Source organism: Rattus norvegicus, chromosome 4, assembly GCF_036323735.1.
Source record: "Rattus norvegicus strain BN/NHsdMcwi chromosome 4, GRCr8, whole genome shotgun sequence".
Classification (NCBI taxonomy): Eukaryota; Metazoa; Chordata; class Mammalia; order Rodentia; family Muridae; genus Rattus; species Rattus norvegicus.
In genome coordinates this window covers 71,458,432-71,473,949 of record NC_086022.1, presented here as the reverse complement: position 1 = coordinate 71,473,949, position 15,518 = coordinate 71,458,432, and the positions used below count along the sequence as shown (strand labels likewise).

Below are 15,518 nucleotides of genomic sequence, written 5' to 3'. Positions count from 1 at the left end.
TCTGCTCCTCCTCCAAGGCCTCCCGAACCCTTCTTTGCAGACTGAGGCATGGACACACCTCAACTTATAAATTCCCTTCTTTCCCTTTAATATGGGGGAGGCTGTTGGAAGAGCAGGATTTGGGGGTGCAATGTCCAGAGGGCTGGGTTTAATGTGGCAGGCATGGAGGCTGGAATAGAGTCTGGCTCAGTCTCACACGCCCCTCCTCCACCCTATGGCCAGGGCTGGGTTGGGGCATCAGCGGCAGCTCACAGATTGCTGACCAGGCTTTACACTTCCACCGAGCCTGGCTGCCTCAGGTGCTGCTGGAGGAGCTGGATGTTATGCAGTAGTTTCTTCTGGTGGCCAGCTAGGGTGATGCCCAGGCCTGGCAGGTCTCTGGTGGGGAAGGAGTGGATCAGACTTGGGCCAGCATCTTTAATATCCCAAATGTACCCTGTCGCCTGGGGCCCAGAGTGTTCACCCTCCCACCTCACCAACCCTGCTTACTCAAGGCTGAGCTGAGCCACATCACTGAAGGTGGAAAGACCAAACTTAGAGAAGTTGTCCTGGTAGCACTCTAGTCCAATGGCTGAAAGCCAGGCCTGGGGAGAGTCCAGGCAAGGAAAGTCCAAGGCCACAGGGTTCAGAAGAGCCTGGGAAGGCCTAAGGTGGGGAGGAGCAAGCAAGTCAGGTTTCCTCTCATCTTACTATCTCTGCTCAATTTTCCTTTCGGTTTCTATCCACCCTCCCTGGCTTTCCCAGGCTCCTGCCCCAAGCTTCAGACCTGTCCCCGGAGCTCCCTTCAGCCTGGAGGGTATCAGGCTTGCGTATCATCTTGTCAAACGCGGCTACGAGCTGGTCAAAGTGAGGCCGACGGGCACGGTCCTTCTGCCAAGTGTCTAGCATCAGCAGATGTAGTCCAGTAGGGCACCCCGGAGGTGGGGGCAGCCGGAACTCTTGCTCTATCGCATTTAGTACCTGCAGGTCAAGAGGAACATGTGATGAGAAGCTATTGCTGGTACAAATGTTAGAAAAGCGGAGAATGGGCTGATTTGGCATGAAGCATGAAGCCGAGGTGGAAAGGGACCTATAAGATATGGAATATTCCAGTCACAAGATCTTAGAACGGAATGGCTGTGAAAAGGGTGGTCTTAGGCTATGAGACCTGGGTGGGAAATGAGCAAATGTCTGTCTGTGTCACATTCACCTCCTGGTCACTCATGTCCCAGTAGGGCCGTTCTCCATAGCTCATCACTTCCCACATGAGTATGCCAAAGCTCCAGACATCGCTAGATGTTGTGTACTTCCCGTGTGTGATGACCTCTGGGGCTGCCCAGCGAAGCAAGGAACTTGAACCCTAAAGAGCAGAACCATTGGTAAACTAATGAGCATCAGTGAGCATCGCATTCATTGGGCAACTTAGATGCTTAGATGTCTTGGGTATCTCCCATCAGCATCTCGTTCGAGCCCCTTAGCCATCGAGTAGATACACACTGAGATGGAGAATCAAGGTTTCGAGAACAGAAGACTGCACAAGGTCATGGGGCCTGAGTGGGACATTCGGATTTTTAACATCACTATGCTGGTTCTGCAGCCTGCATGACCTCTGTATTGACAGCAAGTAGGAACTTTTACCAGTCTCCCGGGCTTCTTTTTGTTCCCTTGGCTTAAGCCCCATAATTGCCCTAAGTCCAGGCATCCTTCTCCTCACTGCATGACCAAGCCCCTAACTCCCAGGAACCATGATATCCCACCTGTAGCACCCGTCCCATATTCTAGATTTACCCCCAGCACCTGCTGACGGGCACTGACCCTCCAAGATCCTGAGCTTACCTGAGGACTGTGGCCAAGACGGGCCACCTTACACACCAGGTGGCTATTCACTAGCACACTTCGGGCTGAGAGTGCTCGGTGAACAAAGGCAAAGCTGGACAGGTACTGCATGGCAGCAGCCACACCCCGCTGCATGGCCACCAGCTGCAGGCTACTGAACTGGCCCTCTCGCTGCTGAAGAGCAGAGGATAGAGGTCACCAGCAGGGTAGACACCCTGAAACACATACACACACACACACACACACACACACACACCCCAGCAAACGGGGGCAGTTGGGGGCAAATTTGGGATTCAAAATGGCCCATGAATGAAGGATGAAAATCATGACAGAGGAAAGGATGGAAAAACCAGGGTGGATGATGGTTCATCCCACGAGAGAAGATGTGACAGAGAGAAAAGGCTCTGTCTTCTGGAAAGCTCCAAGCTTTCATCAACCCATGGACCTTCCTTCATCAAAGCAGAACTGACCCTAAGGAAGCTGTCCAGGGGACCAAGCTCCATGAGTTCTGTCAGCACCATGACAGGCCGACTCCTAGTGACTACACCTTCCAGGCGCAGGATATTGGGGTGCTGGAACTGGCCCAGCAGGGCTGCCCGACCCAGAAAGGTCATCTTCAGGCTCTCAGCACCCCCTGCCCACAGGGCCTGGATAGCCACAGCCTGTTCCCGCCTTCCCCGGGGTTGCAGTCGGCCCCGACGCACTTCTCCAAAGGAACCTGAAAGAATAAATACCGCCATGGATAAAAGTATTGATATGTTCAGCTGTGCTACGAAGGGATCACTAGGCCCTTGCAGACACCTTTCCCCTTAAATACCTGCCCCAATGACTTCCTCAATCTTGATATATGTAGGGTCAACCTCTCGAGCAAGCTCTCTGATGGCCTGGCAGGGGTCGTCATACGTGGAAGGGTCAATGTAATACTTCACTCCAAGTCCTGAAGAGTATAGTGTGCTATGAGGGTATGCTGACTACCCAAATACCCAAGACACACCCTTCTACCTCTGGAAGATGGTGAGGAAGAAGAGCCCCTTCCCACAATCCCAGCCACAGTCCCTCTCCCCTTCCCAACCTGGGCTGCTGTACTGTTGCAGTTGTTCTGTGTAGCCGGTCCCACGCCGCTTCCTGAGAGGCAAACCAATAGCCTAGAATGATACTTGTTTCTGTCGGCTTGCATCGGCCCCAACCACCCTGGCCAAGCAGGCATCTTCCCAGCCCATGGGTCTAAGATTGAGAGGACTCTGCTAGGCCCCTCCTTCCCACCTTTGCAATGAACTAGTAGAAGGATGTGCGAAGTGCTGCAGGGGTTCCTGGGTTTGTCAGGACTTGAATGGTACTGGGGTAGGTTGGATAGGAGTGACAGGGGCCTCACCGCTGGAAGATGACAGCCAGTACAGTGATGGCTGCCAGTAGAAGGAAGGCCAAGGCCCCCAGGATGGAACCAATCACCAAGGACAGCTTCTCTGGAAGCTGGGAGGACAGCTCACCTGAGGGATCAGTGGTAGAGTCACAGGGAGGATCCAGGCTTTCTTTGTGTCCACATGCCTCTGATGCCCCCTGGACATCCACAGCACCACAGGCATACATGTCACATATACACTCATCTACTTGTGCATCCTTCCAATTCTCCACATTCAAGACTGTCCACACTACATGCATTCATACCCATAACCCCACTCATATTAATTCACAGCCTCCCGCTCTACTCATCCAGCCTCTAAAGTCAGGGGGCACCCACAGCATCCTCCTTTCCCAGACACACTGGTCTGGAGGATGATGGGACAAGATTTGTGGCTTTAAGAGTCTTAGGACCCAAATGCCCATCTAAGCTTCCTCTCACCTTGAGGCAGTGTCTGAAAATAGACTTTGCCCCCATAGGGGCCATGGCCAGCCGCAGTCCGTGCTCGAACCTGGAAGCCATAAATGTGGCCAGGGCTCAACCGTGTCACAGTGGCAGTGTTAGTCTCACTGGTCATGGTGAAGGAGTGGGATTCATCTTCTGCCTAGGGACAACAATCACTCACTCATTTGTCCCTGCCTTGTCCCCTCTCTTCCTCTGTGATATCCCTGGTGCCTGAGGTTCTTGGCACCTCTTGCCCTCCTCCACAGCCACGCCATTGCAGGGTCAGGCTTGTCGTGGTTGAGAGCTCTGCCCTGACCCCCTGCCCACCTGGTCATAGTAGCGCAGCTGATAGTCAAGGATGTTTCCATTTGTTTGTTCAGGCTGTGGCCAGGACACTGTGATGCTGTTGGCGGCCCGGCTCACCTGGTGCATCACAGGGACTGCAGAAGGAACTAAAGTGCAGGGTGGAGGATTATTGTTGGGGGGGGGGGTCTGGAGTCTCTGAGAGCAGCAGCACCCAAGGGTGGAGGGGATAGAGTTCAGAATGTGATGTCTAATGCAGGCTGGCTGAAAAGCAGGCATGGGGAAGAGGGGATCCGAGGTGCTGAAGCAAGCTGTCCTTAGAGAGAAGGGAAAGAGCTCACCTTCATGGCTGGTGCTGACATTGATGGCTGCTGCCTGGGGAGGGTCAGGGCTGAGCTCAGACACCCCATTGACAGCCTGCACTTCCAAGATGTATGGCACGTGTGCTCGGAGCCCACCAACTAACACTCGACTCTCGGTCAGGCCCCTCTGGCGGGGGTCGAAATGCACCTCATCCCTGCAGCGGCGACACATTCCCCCACTGCTGGGCTCCTTGTGACCTCCACATTCCTTGCACACAACATTGAAGAGCAGGTCCCCTCGTCCGCCCAGCTCCTGAGGCAGGCGCCAGTGCAGCATAAGTGCTGAGCCTTGAACCTCAAACCAAAGCTCCCGGGGAGCTGATGGAGGACCTGGAAGGGGTGTATTGGGGGTGGGGATTATGAGGTGAAGGTGATTTAGAGATGAAGGAGTACAGAAGGTGCAGCCAAAAGGGCAGAAAGTGGGGCCAGAAATGAGTAGAGAGAGAGGTGTGAGTCATGAGGGGAGGGGATCAAGAAAACAGGAGAATGCCAAGTCATTCAAGTGAACTCCAAAGATCTTTCACCCCCCAGTGTTCTTAGGTCCCCTAAATCCTCTCCCATTCCCTGATTTAATGTGTCAAGCTGAACTGAGACTCACCAGTGCAGGGAGCCTCTGGTGGGTCAGAACTGGCCCTGTAGAAACCTTGGAGACAGGGACAAACTGGGGCTGCAGGGTCAGGGGAGTGGCTGCGGGCTGGACACGGTGAGCAGGGGACATTTCCAGGCAGTGCCTTATAGGACCCCTCAGGGCAGGCTAAAGAGGCAAAGGGGAAAATAAGGTGTCGTGTTAGCTTCATCCAATCACCCTGAGTTTCTAGTCATCTGTACAAGGTGTCTTTTGTTCCCTGGAGCTGCTTCTCTGTCCTGAGACACAGTCAGTGCCTCCTGCTCCATGCTGCATAGATCTATTTAGTCAGTCAGGGGGTACAATTCATTTCCACTTATGAATAGTTGGGTGTGCTAGGGGCTGTAGGCAGGGCAAGCCGGGAAGTAGGTGTTACTAGCCAGGATACCTAAACTCTCTGTAGTCTTGTTAGCCGGTTAGTCTATCTGCTACTATTAGCCTACCTGCCTCACAGCTACCAGCTGATGATGAATCCTTCCCAGACAGGTTGATTATGTGCACAGAGGAGTCCCCATGAAATAGCCCAAGATCAGAGCAAACTTTTGCTCTCTGTCACTTCTTGGGCCTATGGTCTCAGGGCACAAAATATGGAAAACTAGAAATTTCAGAGCAGTCCGATGAGCAAGTCTTGTAGAAAGCAAAATCGGGGAGAATGGAACCTTTCCTGAGGAGGCTTATGTTAGGTATTTTGTGGACAAAGCCAGATTTGGAGTGTTCAGGAGAGAAATCAAAGCCAAGTGCCTGTGGGAAAGCGTCTTACCTTGGCAGAGCTTGTCTCCACGAGCAGGCTGGTGTCCAGGCTGGCAGCGACAGCCTCCCACAGCTACCATCCACCTTCCTTCCCCATTACAGTGTAACCTTGGTGGGCTGCCCCCTGCCTGGCCTCCTACGCCATCCTCCTCGGGTTCCGCATGAGCTACACAGGTGCCCACAGCAGCTACTAAGGAGGCACCTCCAGCTCCGCTGGCCTGTGTCTCAGGAAAAGAGGCAAAGGCGCGCAGGACGGAGGGACAGGTATAGGAGAAGAGCTTGACTGCTACAAGGGCCAGGCAGGCCCCTGTGTCCTGGAAGGCCACGTAGAAGCCACGCTGAGTGAGAGGACCAAAACTGCGCTCTTTGACATTCAGCTGCAGTCCCACCCGCTGATCAGTCCTGTGGGGTCCCACAGCCCAGGAGGAAGAGGAAGAGGAGGCAGGGAAGCTCTCATCTGCTGCGATTGTGTCCACTTTGGTCCAGCGTTTGAGGTGCCAGGCCGAAATACTGTCAGGGCTGTCTGGTTCATCAGCCTGCCGGTAGTAAAGGGTGAAGGTCTCTCGGCAGGTACCTCCACTCACGCCCAGGCTGGAACAGGCTCGCACAGAGAAGTGAAGACGGATGTGTGCCCTCTGGGCCCCTCGCCGCTCCACAAAGTGTGTCTGTAGCCAATTGTCCTGCCCAGAACCGGGAGGGAGCCCTGCGACGTGGCATGCTTCGAAGGTCCGAGTCAGACGGCGCTGGTCGTCTAGAACACTCACCTCATCCCACTGCAAGAGGACCAGGAAAAACAATAACTGCTCAGAGTTTGCAGAGGGAGGTGACAGAGGGTCACTGTAGGGCTGTATCTGTTACACTGAGCTTTAGCATGAATGGCAAGCAAAACACACAGAGGATACATTGAAATTCTGTTCCCTACAACGGATGGAGTCTTATCTCACACCTTTGATCCGGGATTTCCTCCCTCAATTCCCCTTTCTGGAGTATAATGTAGGCCAGAGGATGAGTTCAGAATGAAGAGTTGCACTCACCCCACCTGGTGGGTAGGTGAGCCAGCCAATCTCAGAGGTCTCTCCTGTGGTATCCAGCAGCACCTCTGTTCCGACATAAAGGGACAAATTGTGAAAAGCCTCCAGCTGGCAAGGCTACTCCCACTCCATTCCATGGAAAACCAAATACTGTCTGTCTCTCTCAGATCCATTTAATTTGCCTGCAGGAGTTCAGTATTTATGAGGATCCTGAGTCTAAAATACTTGATACGAGTTCTGTTCACTTTGCCCATAGCTTCCCTCTTTCCTGCTGTTTTAGTTATGTATCCCATCTCCCCCTCCTGAACGCCCTCCCGTAGCCCTCCACTGCACCCAACTCCATTGGCTGATAGGACTTTCCTGCCTCCCCTCCTTCCTACCTTCCAGAGCTAGAACTGAGGGCCCCAGAACCAGGAGCCATAGACTGTACACCATGCCCGCCACTCTGCTCCCTGACCCAGCCGTGTTCTCAGAAGCCATGCGGTGTCTTCGGCACTCCCACCATTGCCTCGGCCACTGCCCTGTTCTGAGGCGCAGCTGTGGTTTTCGGAAGACCCGTTGTCTACAGACAAGCTTGTTTCCTTGGGAGGACACAGGATGAGAAGATGCAGAGAGAAGAAGTCATTTTCACACACTCTGTAGGTGCATAATAGCTCTTGTCCTACAACCCTCAAACTGCCCCTGATCAAACCTTGGGCCTGTAAGAGTTGACTCATCTGGTTCTTTTATGCAAATTCCACTTTCCTGTGGAGCAGCAGTTCTCAATCTGTAGGTCCTGACCCCTTTAGGGGTTGAAGGACCCTTTCATGGGGGTCACATATCAGAATTCTGTAGATATTTACATTACGATTCATAACAGTAGGAAAATTACAGTTATAAAGTAACAGGGAAAACAATTTTATGGCTGGGGTCACCACCATATGAAGAACTGCATTAGAGGATCATAGCATTAAGAGGGTTGAGAACCACTGCTGTAGAGACATATGCCAAGCTTCCGTCTCAACGCTTTATGTGACTATGTCTCAAGGACCTCATTCTTGGAGACAAAGCAGAACAGAGTGCTGATTCAGTCTTACCCTTTGTGTCTGGAAGGAGTTATTCCAGTTTGAGCTCTTCATTTACTCTGCACCTGTCCTCCAGCAGCCAACCTGTATGGGAGTTAGAGATGTCTTCTCATTAAAAGCAGGTATGGAAGAAGCAGTTCATCCTGATGGACACGTGGGTTCTTACTAGGACCCAGCAATTGTGCTCTGGATACTCCAGACGTTTCGCAGAGACAGTGAAGCAAAGGGGCCAAAGGAAAATGGCTTTGGGGTATGAAGGGTGGGGAGGTGGGAGAACAGATGTAAAAAGAACCCAGGCACAAGGACTCAGAGATAAATAAGGCTGTGTTAGGAGAGGACAGAGCTATGTAGGTCTGGCACTCGTTTGGAACAAAGGTTCTCTTCCCCAAGGGGCATTTTTTTCTCTTGAAGCTAGAGAAAACTAAGCATATAGCATAAACACATGAAAAGATGCTTCTTATTTGCTCATAACTAGAGGAAGGTGTGTTGAAATAGCAGTGACATGCCATTTGTTACAGAAGGATGTTTTGCGTTTGTCATGAATACGCATGTTACAATAGTATTCCCCAGTGTGATGGTTTTCGGAGGTGCAGCCTTTGGGAAGTAATTCTGCATGGAGGATTTACACGAGTGGATTAGTATTCTCAGAAGAGACCCCCAAGCACTCTCTCTAGCTTTATTTCCGTGCTGTAAAGCTACAACGAATAGAGGGGAGTCTGCAGTAAATATGCTCCTTACCAGAATCCAGCCATATTAATACCCTGACCTCTGCACATCCTCTGAATGGTGAGGAACACACTTGCATTTCTTATTAGCTGTTGATTGCCCAAAAAAATGTACATTTGTTGTTGTAAGTTGAAATAATTAACTTATATTAACCTATGAGCTTGAGAAAACAATGTTGGACAAGGTATGGTAAGGGTCCCTTCTCTATAGTCTGCTGTTAAATTCATATTATATATGCATGTGGAGAACGACTGCCAACATCTAGTCACCTGACATCTAGAAGTCCTTCAGGTATCATGGACTTGCATGATATGTGCTTAAACAACGACATTCATGATATTGGGGGTGGAACGATGCAGGGGATTGGACAGAGTTCTAGTACCGAGCCTTGTCCTGAGCCACTGTGAATTGTTTGTGAGGGGGAAAAAAATCTGTAAAGTAACAGAACATCAGTAGGAAGATGGTTGAGAAATTATGGTATGTCCTAAGCAACTACGTGAGCTGTTTATGTAAGGAAACGAAAGTGCCTTCCAAGTGGAAGCAGGATGTGCAGAAGAATGGTATTAAGTAAGCTCTTACTTGTTAACTTAAAAGGAATAGCTATCGAGCTGGGTGTTTAAGCTGCTGCTGGTAGAACATTTGTCTTGTATGGGAGCCCCTGCATTCAATCCCAGCATTACAAATACAAAGTAAACATACACATATGCATGTAAAGGGAAATCATGGAGCAACACATAAAACTTGAGAAGAAAGGAAATGACAGGGACTGGGGGAGATATTCTCATTGACTTCTTAATTTTTATAGTAAAATAATCTTTCACCACCATTAATTATCTTTTGAACTTAATAATGAATTAAGGTTCCTTTTGAAAGCTGCAGCTAACATCTGCTTAGTAAAATGAATCAAAATAGAGCTTAGGTTGTCTGAGTGATTTCTAGAGCCATCCCCTACAGGACACTTTTATAACCATTAGTAAATACAGTTCTAAGCCCAATAGCCTGCAAAGGAATGAATGCTTCCAGGGCCACAGTGAAGGCCACAGCACTATTGGTGGCTACTCTTGCCTTTCTCTGTTATTTGTTCTCAAAAGTTCACATGGCACATGGAACTTTATTTCAGTTGAGAAAAAATGAGAGGCACACTGCTCACAATACTGAGAGGGAATCAGAGAAGCAAAACCAGAAGCCAATTGGAAAGGCAGCCCCACGCTGGCTATGGATGATCCCCTCATCCTGACTGTCCTCGATGATAGCAAAAAGACACATTTCCCAATGAAGTGAAGTTGAACTAAAACTGTACTTGGTCAAAGAACTGTGGTCAACAGAAGCACTATTATGCCTGCTCCTCTGGTTTTTTTTTCTGGGAAAGGTGTTATGTGTGTAATAGTATAAAGCCTTTAGTGTCACCCCATGAAGCCATCCTAGAGGGACACCTTTTGAAAACTACTGAGGGTGATGAATAGCAATCAAGTAGCCAGTGAATTCTTTCCTCCTTACTACTGAAGCCCTGTCTGTGAAATAGACAATTCATGGCCTGGAAAGAGAGGCAAGCACTAAGCAGTTCCATGTAGAAAAACAGCTGGTGAGAAGCAAAGATTTTCTGAAAGCACCGTTCTGAGTTCTGAATGCTGCCTGGATCATGCGCAGATCAAGTAAAAGCTCAGAGGAAAAACTTCAGAGCTTAGGTGGCTGTGTGAAGTTCTGCAATACCGGCTCCCGCATCAGTAGTCATTCCATAAATACCACAAAGTAATACATGCTGGAGTTGTAACCACCCCCACCCCAAATCCCCATGGCCTTAATGTCAAAACAACCCACCCAGGTTCAATCCAGAGCCTTAGTCTTTAGGTACATTGTTATCAAGAACAGAAGATCACCGGAGGCAGGCTTTTAAACAGTGAAGGCTACTTTACTACATGCCCTGAAGATATCCCTCAAAATAGTCTCTTTCAGGCAGACCACAAGTGGGTTCTGATTCTGTACAAAGAAGAAACAGTAAAGACTGAGCCTTCTCCCACTTACAATCGGACAATCACGGAGAAGAAATAATACCATATTAGCATTGTTAATAGGACTTTTTTGTTTGAAAAAGAAAAGCAAGGCAAGGAAAAAAAAAGTAGTACCAGTTGTGCAATACAGAACATTCTAGAAGATGATAAATGACAGAAATATTTGCTTGGATAAGGTCTACTAGTATAGCCTTAGCGTGCAGCCTTGATGACAACACAAAGCTGGCCCATCTCCAGAAGATCCAGAAAATAACAAAAGCAATGATGAAATAGGTTAAATCTGCACAGGTCCTGTCATCAGGAACCCGGGAGAATAAACTGTAGATATCAATGTGGTGAATTGTTATTTGAGTACTTGGGTATTTTAGTTTAGTTTAAAAAAAAAAAACAGACGATCTTAAAATATTCAGCAATATATTTTGATGTTCGAAGTAAATCTTCAGATTCAGAACCAGAATATTGAAGATTAAAAATAAGTGTATTCAGGGAGGAAATGTTGCTGAGTCAGAGTAGGAAGTTAGATCAATTCTTGCTAATCCAACCAACCAAGTCTCCTATTTATATATTAAAAGATTCACAGTGTAGCTCCATTGCCAGAATAAAAACAAAGAAAAAGGGAACCTTGAGATATGAAGTAATTGCTGTCAACTATGTCACAGCACTGCAGATTCTTCTGAAGCAAGTTTCAAAAGGCGAGCAACAAGAGACAAGACAGGAGTGCTCCTCGAGCCTGGAATACTAAGAAGGCAGGGCTTAGCACCTGACTTCCAAAGGTTGCTTTGCAGCTTGAAGCCACAACATCCCCCTCAGCCAAGCATCCTGTCACCAAAGGGGAAGGGATCAGCCAGGAGCCTCTTTGAGTCCCTCCCTCTTAGCTTGTCTGAGATCTCCATTTCTGCTGCAGATCAAGAAGGGAACTGGTTAGATTTTTGAAATCCTCAGACTTGAGCAGGGGCTATAGTAGATCTCAATCAGGGGAGCATTCATATTTAATTGTACATGAAGCTGTAAAAATATAAAATACCCAATGTGGCAGAAATGTGGATGTAAATGGTAGCTCAGAAAATAACCCACAGGACAGCTTCATGCAATAAAAATCACTTTCTATGATCTTTTCCTCAACTCCTTTTCTCCATCTATCATTTTCTGCCTTCTTTGTATGATGGAGACACTAGATCACAAGCCTAATACATTTGCTTTATTTTATAACATAAAATAAAATGGCAGGGTCTTAGGCATCGAGACCATGTCTGGTTTTAGAAGGTGGCAAAAGGCAGAAATGTGTTATCAGATATAGATTGTGAATTTTGTTTTCTGTGAGAATGAAAGATTTGAAAGGAATTCAATTAGCAAATCGGCAAGAGCTTTAGAAATTAACTGTGTTTAAATGAAAGGCTAAATTCGATAGCTTCATGAACAAAACCCAGCTTACTTGATAGTTTATGCACCTCGCTCTAAATTAAAAAAGAAAAAAGATGTAAGCCAAATCAACTTAAAGCAAGGTAGGAGAGAAAATATATTGGGTCATTAAAACTGTAGGAGGGTGCTATTGATGGAGGGCACAGGGTGGGGACAGTTAACTCTTACACATGCCTAAGTTGTTCTGTTCTTATTATAACAAACATGCCTTATTTTTCAAAATTAAAGTCTAAACAAAGCAAGGATATATGAAAGGATATGTTTGACACTGCATACATAGAGCATATGTTTGTATGTTTAATCTCTTTTTCCCTTTTCCCTGTTAGTTTTGGGAACAGCTAGGAATTTTTAACTCTAAGACACAAGGGGGCAAAACTGGCAGTGATGGAGCAAAAGGATGCCAACAACAAAGGCGAAGAAGTAACTTTTGTACTTGGGTATTCTTTAAGCTTCTCTCCCAAGAAGTTTAAGTTGTCAGCATGCTTCTCTGTCTCCATGCTGGGCTAAGGACCATATCTACAATGGGAAGGAGAGGGAACAGAGGGAACTGGATACTTGTAACATGCTGGGAGGGTCCTCTCTGGCAACAGAGGGAGGCTTGGGAGAGAGATTTTCTTGAAGCATGGTTAGCTGCTGTCCAGCAGGGATCAGGAGCATTCCCAAAGCAAGGGACCAATGGCCTTAGGTCTCTTGTGGTTGCTGAGCTGGTTTTCACACCTGTTAGTTGCAGGGTCAGCGTGGGAGGGTCAGTACTATAGGCTAGTCCTCTGTCCTGTTCTGCAGCTGTTGAACACCCAGGAAATTCCAATATAATCCTTGCTCAGCTGACTGCTGTAGTCTCTACCCTTTAATCTGCACCCTAGAGATCCTCTGGTGAGCTCTCTCCGTGCCTTGGCCTTGTGCCTTGAAAAAGATCCCATGAGGCATCAAGGCAGCCTTCAGGACAGACAGGGAGGAGGTAGCTATCATTTCATTCTTGATCTTCTGCTGACCAAGCCGGAGAAGCCAATTTGTGGATTACCAACCTAAGGACAGTTCTATGTCCCTGGAGATCTCTAGTCTCCAATAATGTCCCCTAAACGTGTTCTGGCGCATGCATTTGTACCTCCCACTCCCAGTCTTTGCCGACAGGAGAGGCATTTAAGATGCAAGCAATGTCTAGGTCTAGCCAGACAGCCATGGAAAATGAATCACTTTGGCTGTTCACTGACTGGGGTCATAATAGTACTGGGAAAGAGTCTAAGGGAGGGTTAGGAGCAAATATAGGAGCAATGCATCCTGAAAGGTGATGGGAGAAAGCCCTGGGGGCCAGAAGTAGTTCCTGTATCCACAGATGGCCAGTAGAGTATAAGGAAAGGTAACTGAGATTCAGTAGACAACCCCAGAGAGCAGAGGGATGAATTGGAGGTCTTATGAAAGGCTGTCCTTGCTATGGGCCATGCTGCATCCTCACTGGCTGTGAGCTGCTCTCTAGTAAGATGCTTCTGCTGAAGCACTGAGTGAGCATAGGGTAGAAGAAAGGGAAACCAAGGCTTCCTGCCTCTTCAGATGTTGTCATAGTCCTTTTACCTACAATGAGGCATGGAAGGCTGATAGGAAACGGAATGGACAGGTTCAGGAGTTGGTGAAAAGCTGGGGAAAATACTATCACAGAAGATGGCCCTGCTTTTCCCATGCTCAGCCATCATGGCCTGTTATTCCCAGCATACGGGTAACTCCCTGGTCCTTACCAATCATCTGTTTGTATGATGAATGGGCCAATAGATTGGAGAAGACTCTTCCATATCTCATTAGGTAGGTACACTGGGGCATTCATGGCCATCTTCCTTCAAGACAAAAGGCTCACAGCTTTCAAGGGTCCATAGCTGCTATGAGCAAGATTCAGTACCCAAATGCCCTATTACTGGCTCAGTCTCCAAGGACTCTCAACAGCCCTACCAGTCACTCCCACTGGTATCTCTGTTAAGAAGCATCAGCTTCCCTTCCAGGGCCACCTGAGTCAAGTTTCCCTGACGGGTGGAGGGCCTGGGTTAACTGATTGGGAAGAGGCTGGGCAGCACTCTACATGGGCACTGCCAGGGACATTACAACATCAGCTATGCTGGTCTCCTGCCAGCTCCCCCAGGGATGGGAGGGGAGAGGGTGCCAGACGGCCAAGATCAGTGGGCAGGCTGGGCCAAGCACCCAGATGCATAGAGGGGGTGGAGCTGGGGCAGGAGCAAGAGACTTTGTTTGCAATTGGAGGGGGCGTGCTTATGGTTGGGGCTCAAGATCCAAGCCTCTATTTCCAGGCTTAAGGGTTGCGGGATGTAGATATCGACTGCCCCCCGCCAGCTCCACCCAGCAGCGAGGGAATTGGAGAGATGCCACAGGAGTCAGAGGCATGGACAAACCTTTTCTGAATGCTGGGAGCCTGACCTTTGTGAGGTTACCCCCCGCCCCCCCCCCCACACACCCCAAGCCACAGGCACAGGCATTGAAAACGTGATGGAAGAATTCTAACACCCAGGATACACAGAATAGAAAGCATCGATGAAGGCTAGAGAAGGGACAGTCTCTCAGGAACCTACTCTCGCCTTGGAGAGGTATACCCAGTACTCCCCTCTAGGAGACCCCCCCCCCCCCCAGGGTGTGCATAGGCCCAGGCTAGAGGGATCCTCTACTTTGCAAACCTTAATCCCTTACTCTCCAGACACAGTATCCTCCGACCTGCCAAATCCTGGACTCACCTTCCCGCCGGCCTCCAGCTCTGCAGGTCTGCGCCCCCGAGGCCCCCGCGGTGGATCTGCACCTCGCAGATCTTTCCTAGCGTCGCGCGTGTCCTCTCTGGTCTGAGGACCTCGCTTCCCAGCGGCCCGCGTCTGCTCGCAGCTTGGAGTCTCTGGGATTCTGGGAGAGGACCCGAGGCTGCAAGCAGGGACTGCTCCCTAGGCGGGGCCCTGGGGAATCGTGCGGGGGCCGGTGTCACGATCGGAGTCGCTGAGCTCTGCTCTTGGGTTCGGACGCCCGCTGCTCCGAAGCGCTGGCTGGGCAAACGCAGCCGGGCCCGCCCCCTCTCGTCCCTCCCAGCCTGGCCCGCCCCTCTCCGGCCCCTTCTGCCGCCCTGGCTCTCCTCTTCCGGGAGCCGAGCCCGCCCTCTGGGCCTAGGACCCAAGTGCGCGGCGCCCGATCCCCAGCGGGGCGTGCAGTGGAGATGCTGGGCGCGCCCTGGGCCCGCCTGTGTGCTGAGGAGGGTCGGCCTCCTCCCGTGGGTCCTGGCGGGCGGAGGGGACGTGGGCAGAAGGACTGCACGAGTTAGGGTCCGGGAGGAGGTGGCCAGTGGGCGCCGCTGCAAGGCGTGTTTAAAATCCTGTAGCTCGCGCCGGAGCATCAGCGGAGCAAAGCGTTACTGGCTGGCAGCTGATCGCCAGGCAGAAGCCCAAGCGCAGCGTCCCTGGCCCCTCCTTCCCTCTTCTTTAACTCTAGGAACTAAACCAGTGGGGCTTCTACTCCGGGTTGAACCGAGGTGGGCGTGAGCAGAAAAAAGAAAAAAAGGAGGCGGTGGAGGGAGGCACGGGAGGGCAGAACAGCC

General features: G+C 49.9%; 1 protein-coding gene across 1 annotated transcript; it reads right to left on the bottom strand.

The window, feature by feature from the left end:
* Positions 1–60: 60 nt before the first annotated feature.
* Positions 61–15,318, bottom strand: Ephb6 (Eph receptor B6). Its single transcript, NM_001107857.1, has 18 exons — positions 14,677–15,318; positions 7,806–7,877; positions 7,110–7,310; positions 6,733–6,797; positions 5,709–6,471; positions 4,922–5,077; positions 4,303–4,653; positions 3,986–4,110; positions 3,656–3,818; positions 3,188–3,302; positions 2,888–2,940; positions 2,633–2,752; positions 2,286–2,533; positions 1,816–1,989; positions 1,190–1,339; positions 767–960; positions 490–645; positions 61–378 (listed from the first exon to the last, which is right to left on the bottom strand). The coding sequence occupies exons 3-18, from the start codon at positions 7,207–7,209 to the stop codon at positions 270–272; spliced, it is 3,042 nt and encodes a 1,013-aa protein (NP_001101327.1). The 5' UTR covers positions 7,210–7,310; positions 7,806–7,877; positions 14,677–15,318; the 3' UTR covers positions 61–269.
* Between the last annotated feature and the right edge of the window lie 200 nt (positions 15,319–15,518).

What these genes read in the sequence shown, in the direction of transcription:
- Ephb6 (NM_001107857.1), bottom strand. Translation starts at nt 7,209, where the DNA reads ATGGCTTCTGAGAACACGGCTGGGTCAGGGAGCAGAGTGGCGGGCATG. An exon ending in AGCTGCGCTACTATGACCAG is followed by an intron (nt 3,819 to 3,985) that starts GTGGGCAGGGGG and finishes TGTTGTCCCTAG; the next exon opens with GCAGAAGATGAATCCCACTC. An exon ending in GCAACAGTACAGCAGCCCAG is followed by an intron (nt 2,753 to 2,887) that starts GTTGGGAAGGGG and finishes TATACTCTTCAG; the next exon opens with GACTTGGAGTGAAGTATTAC.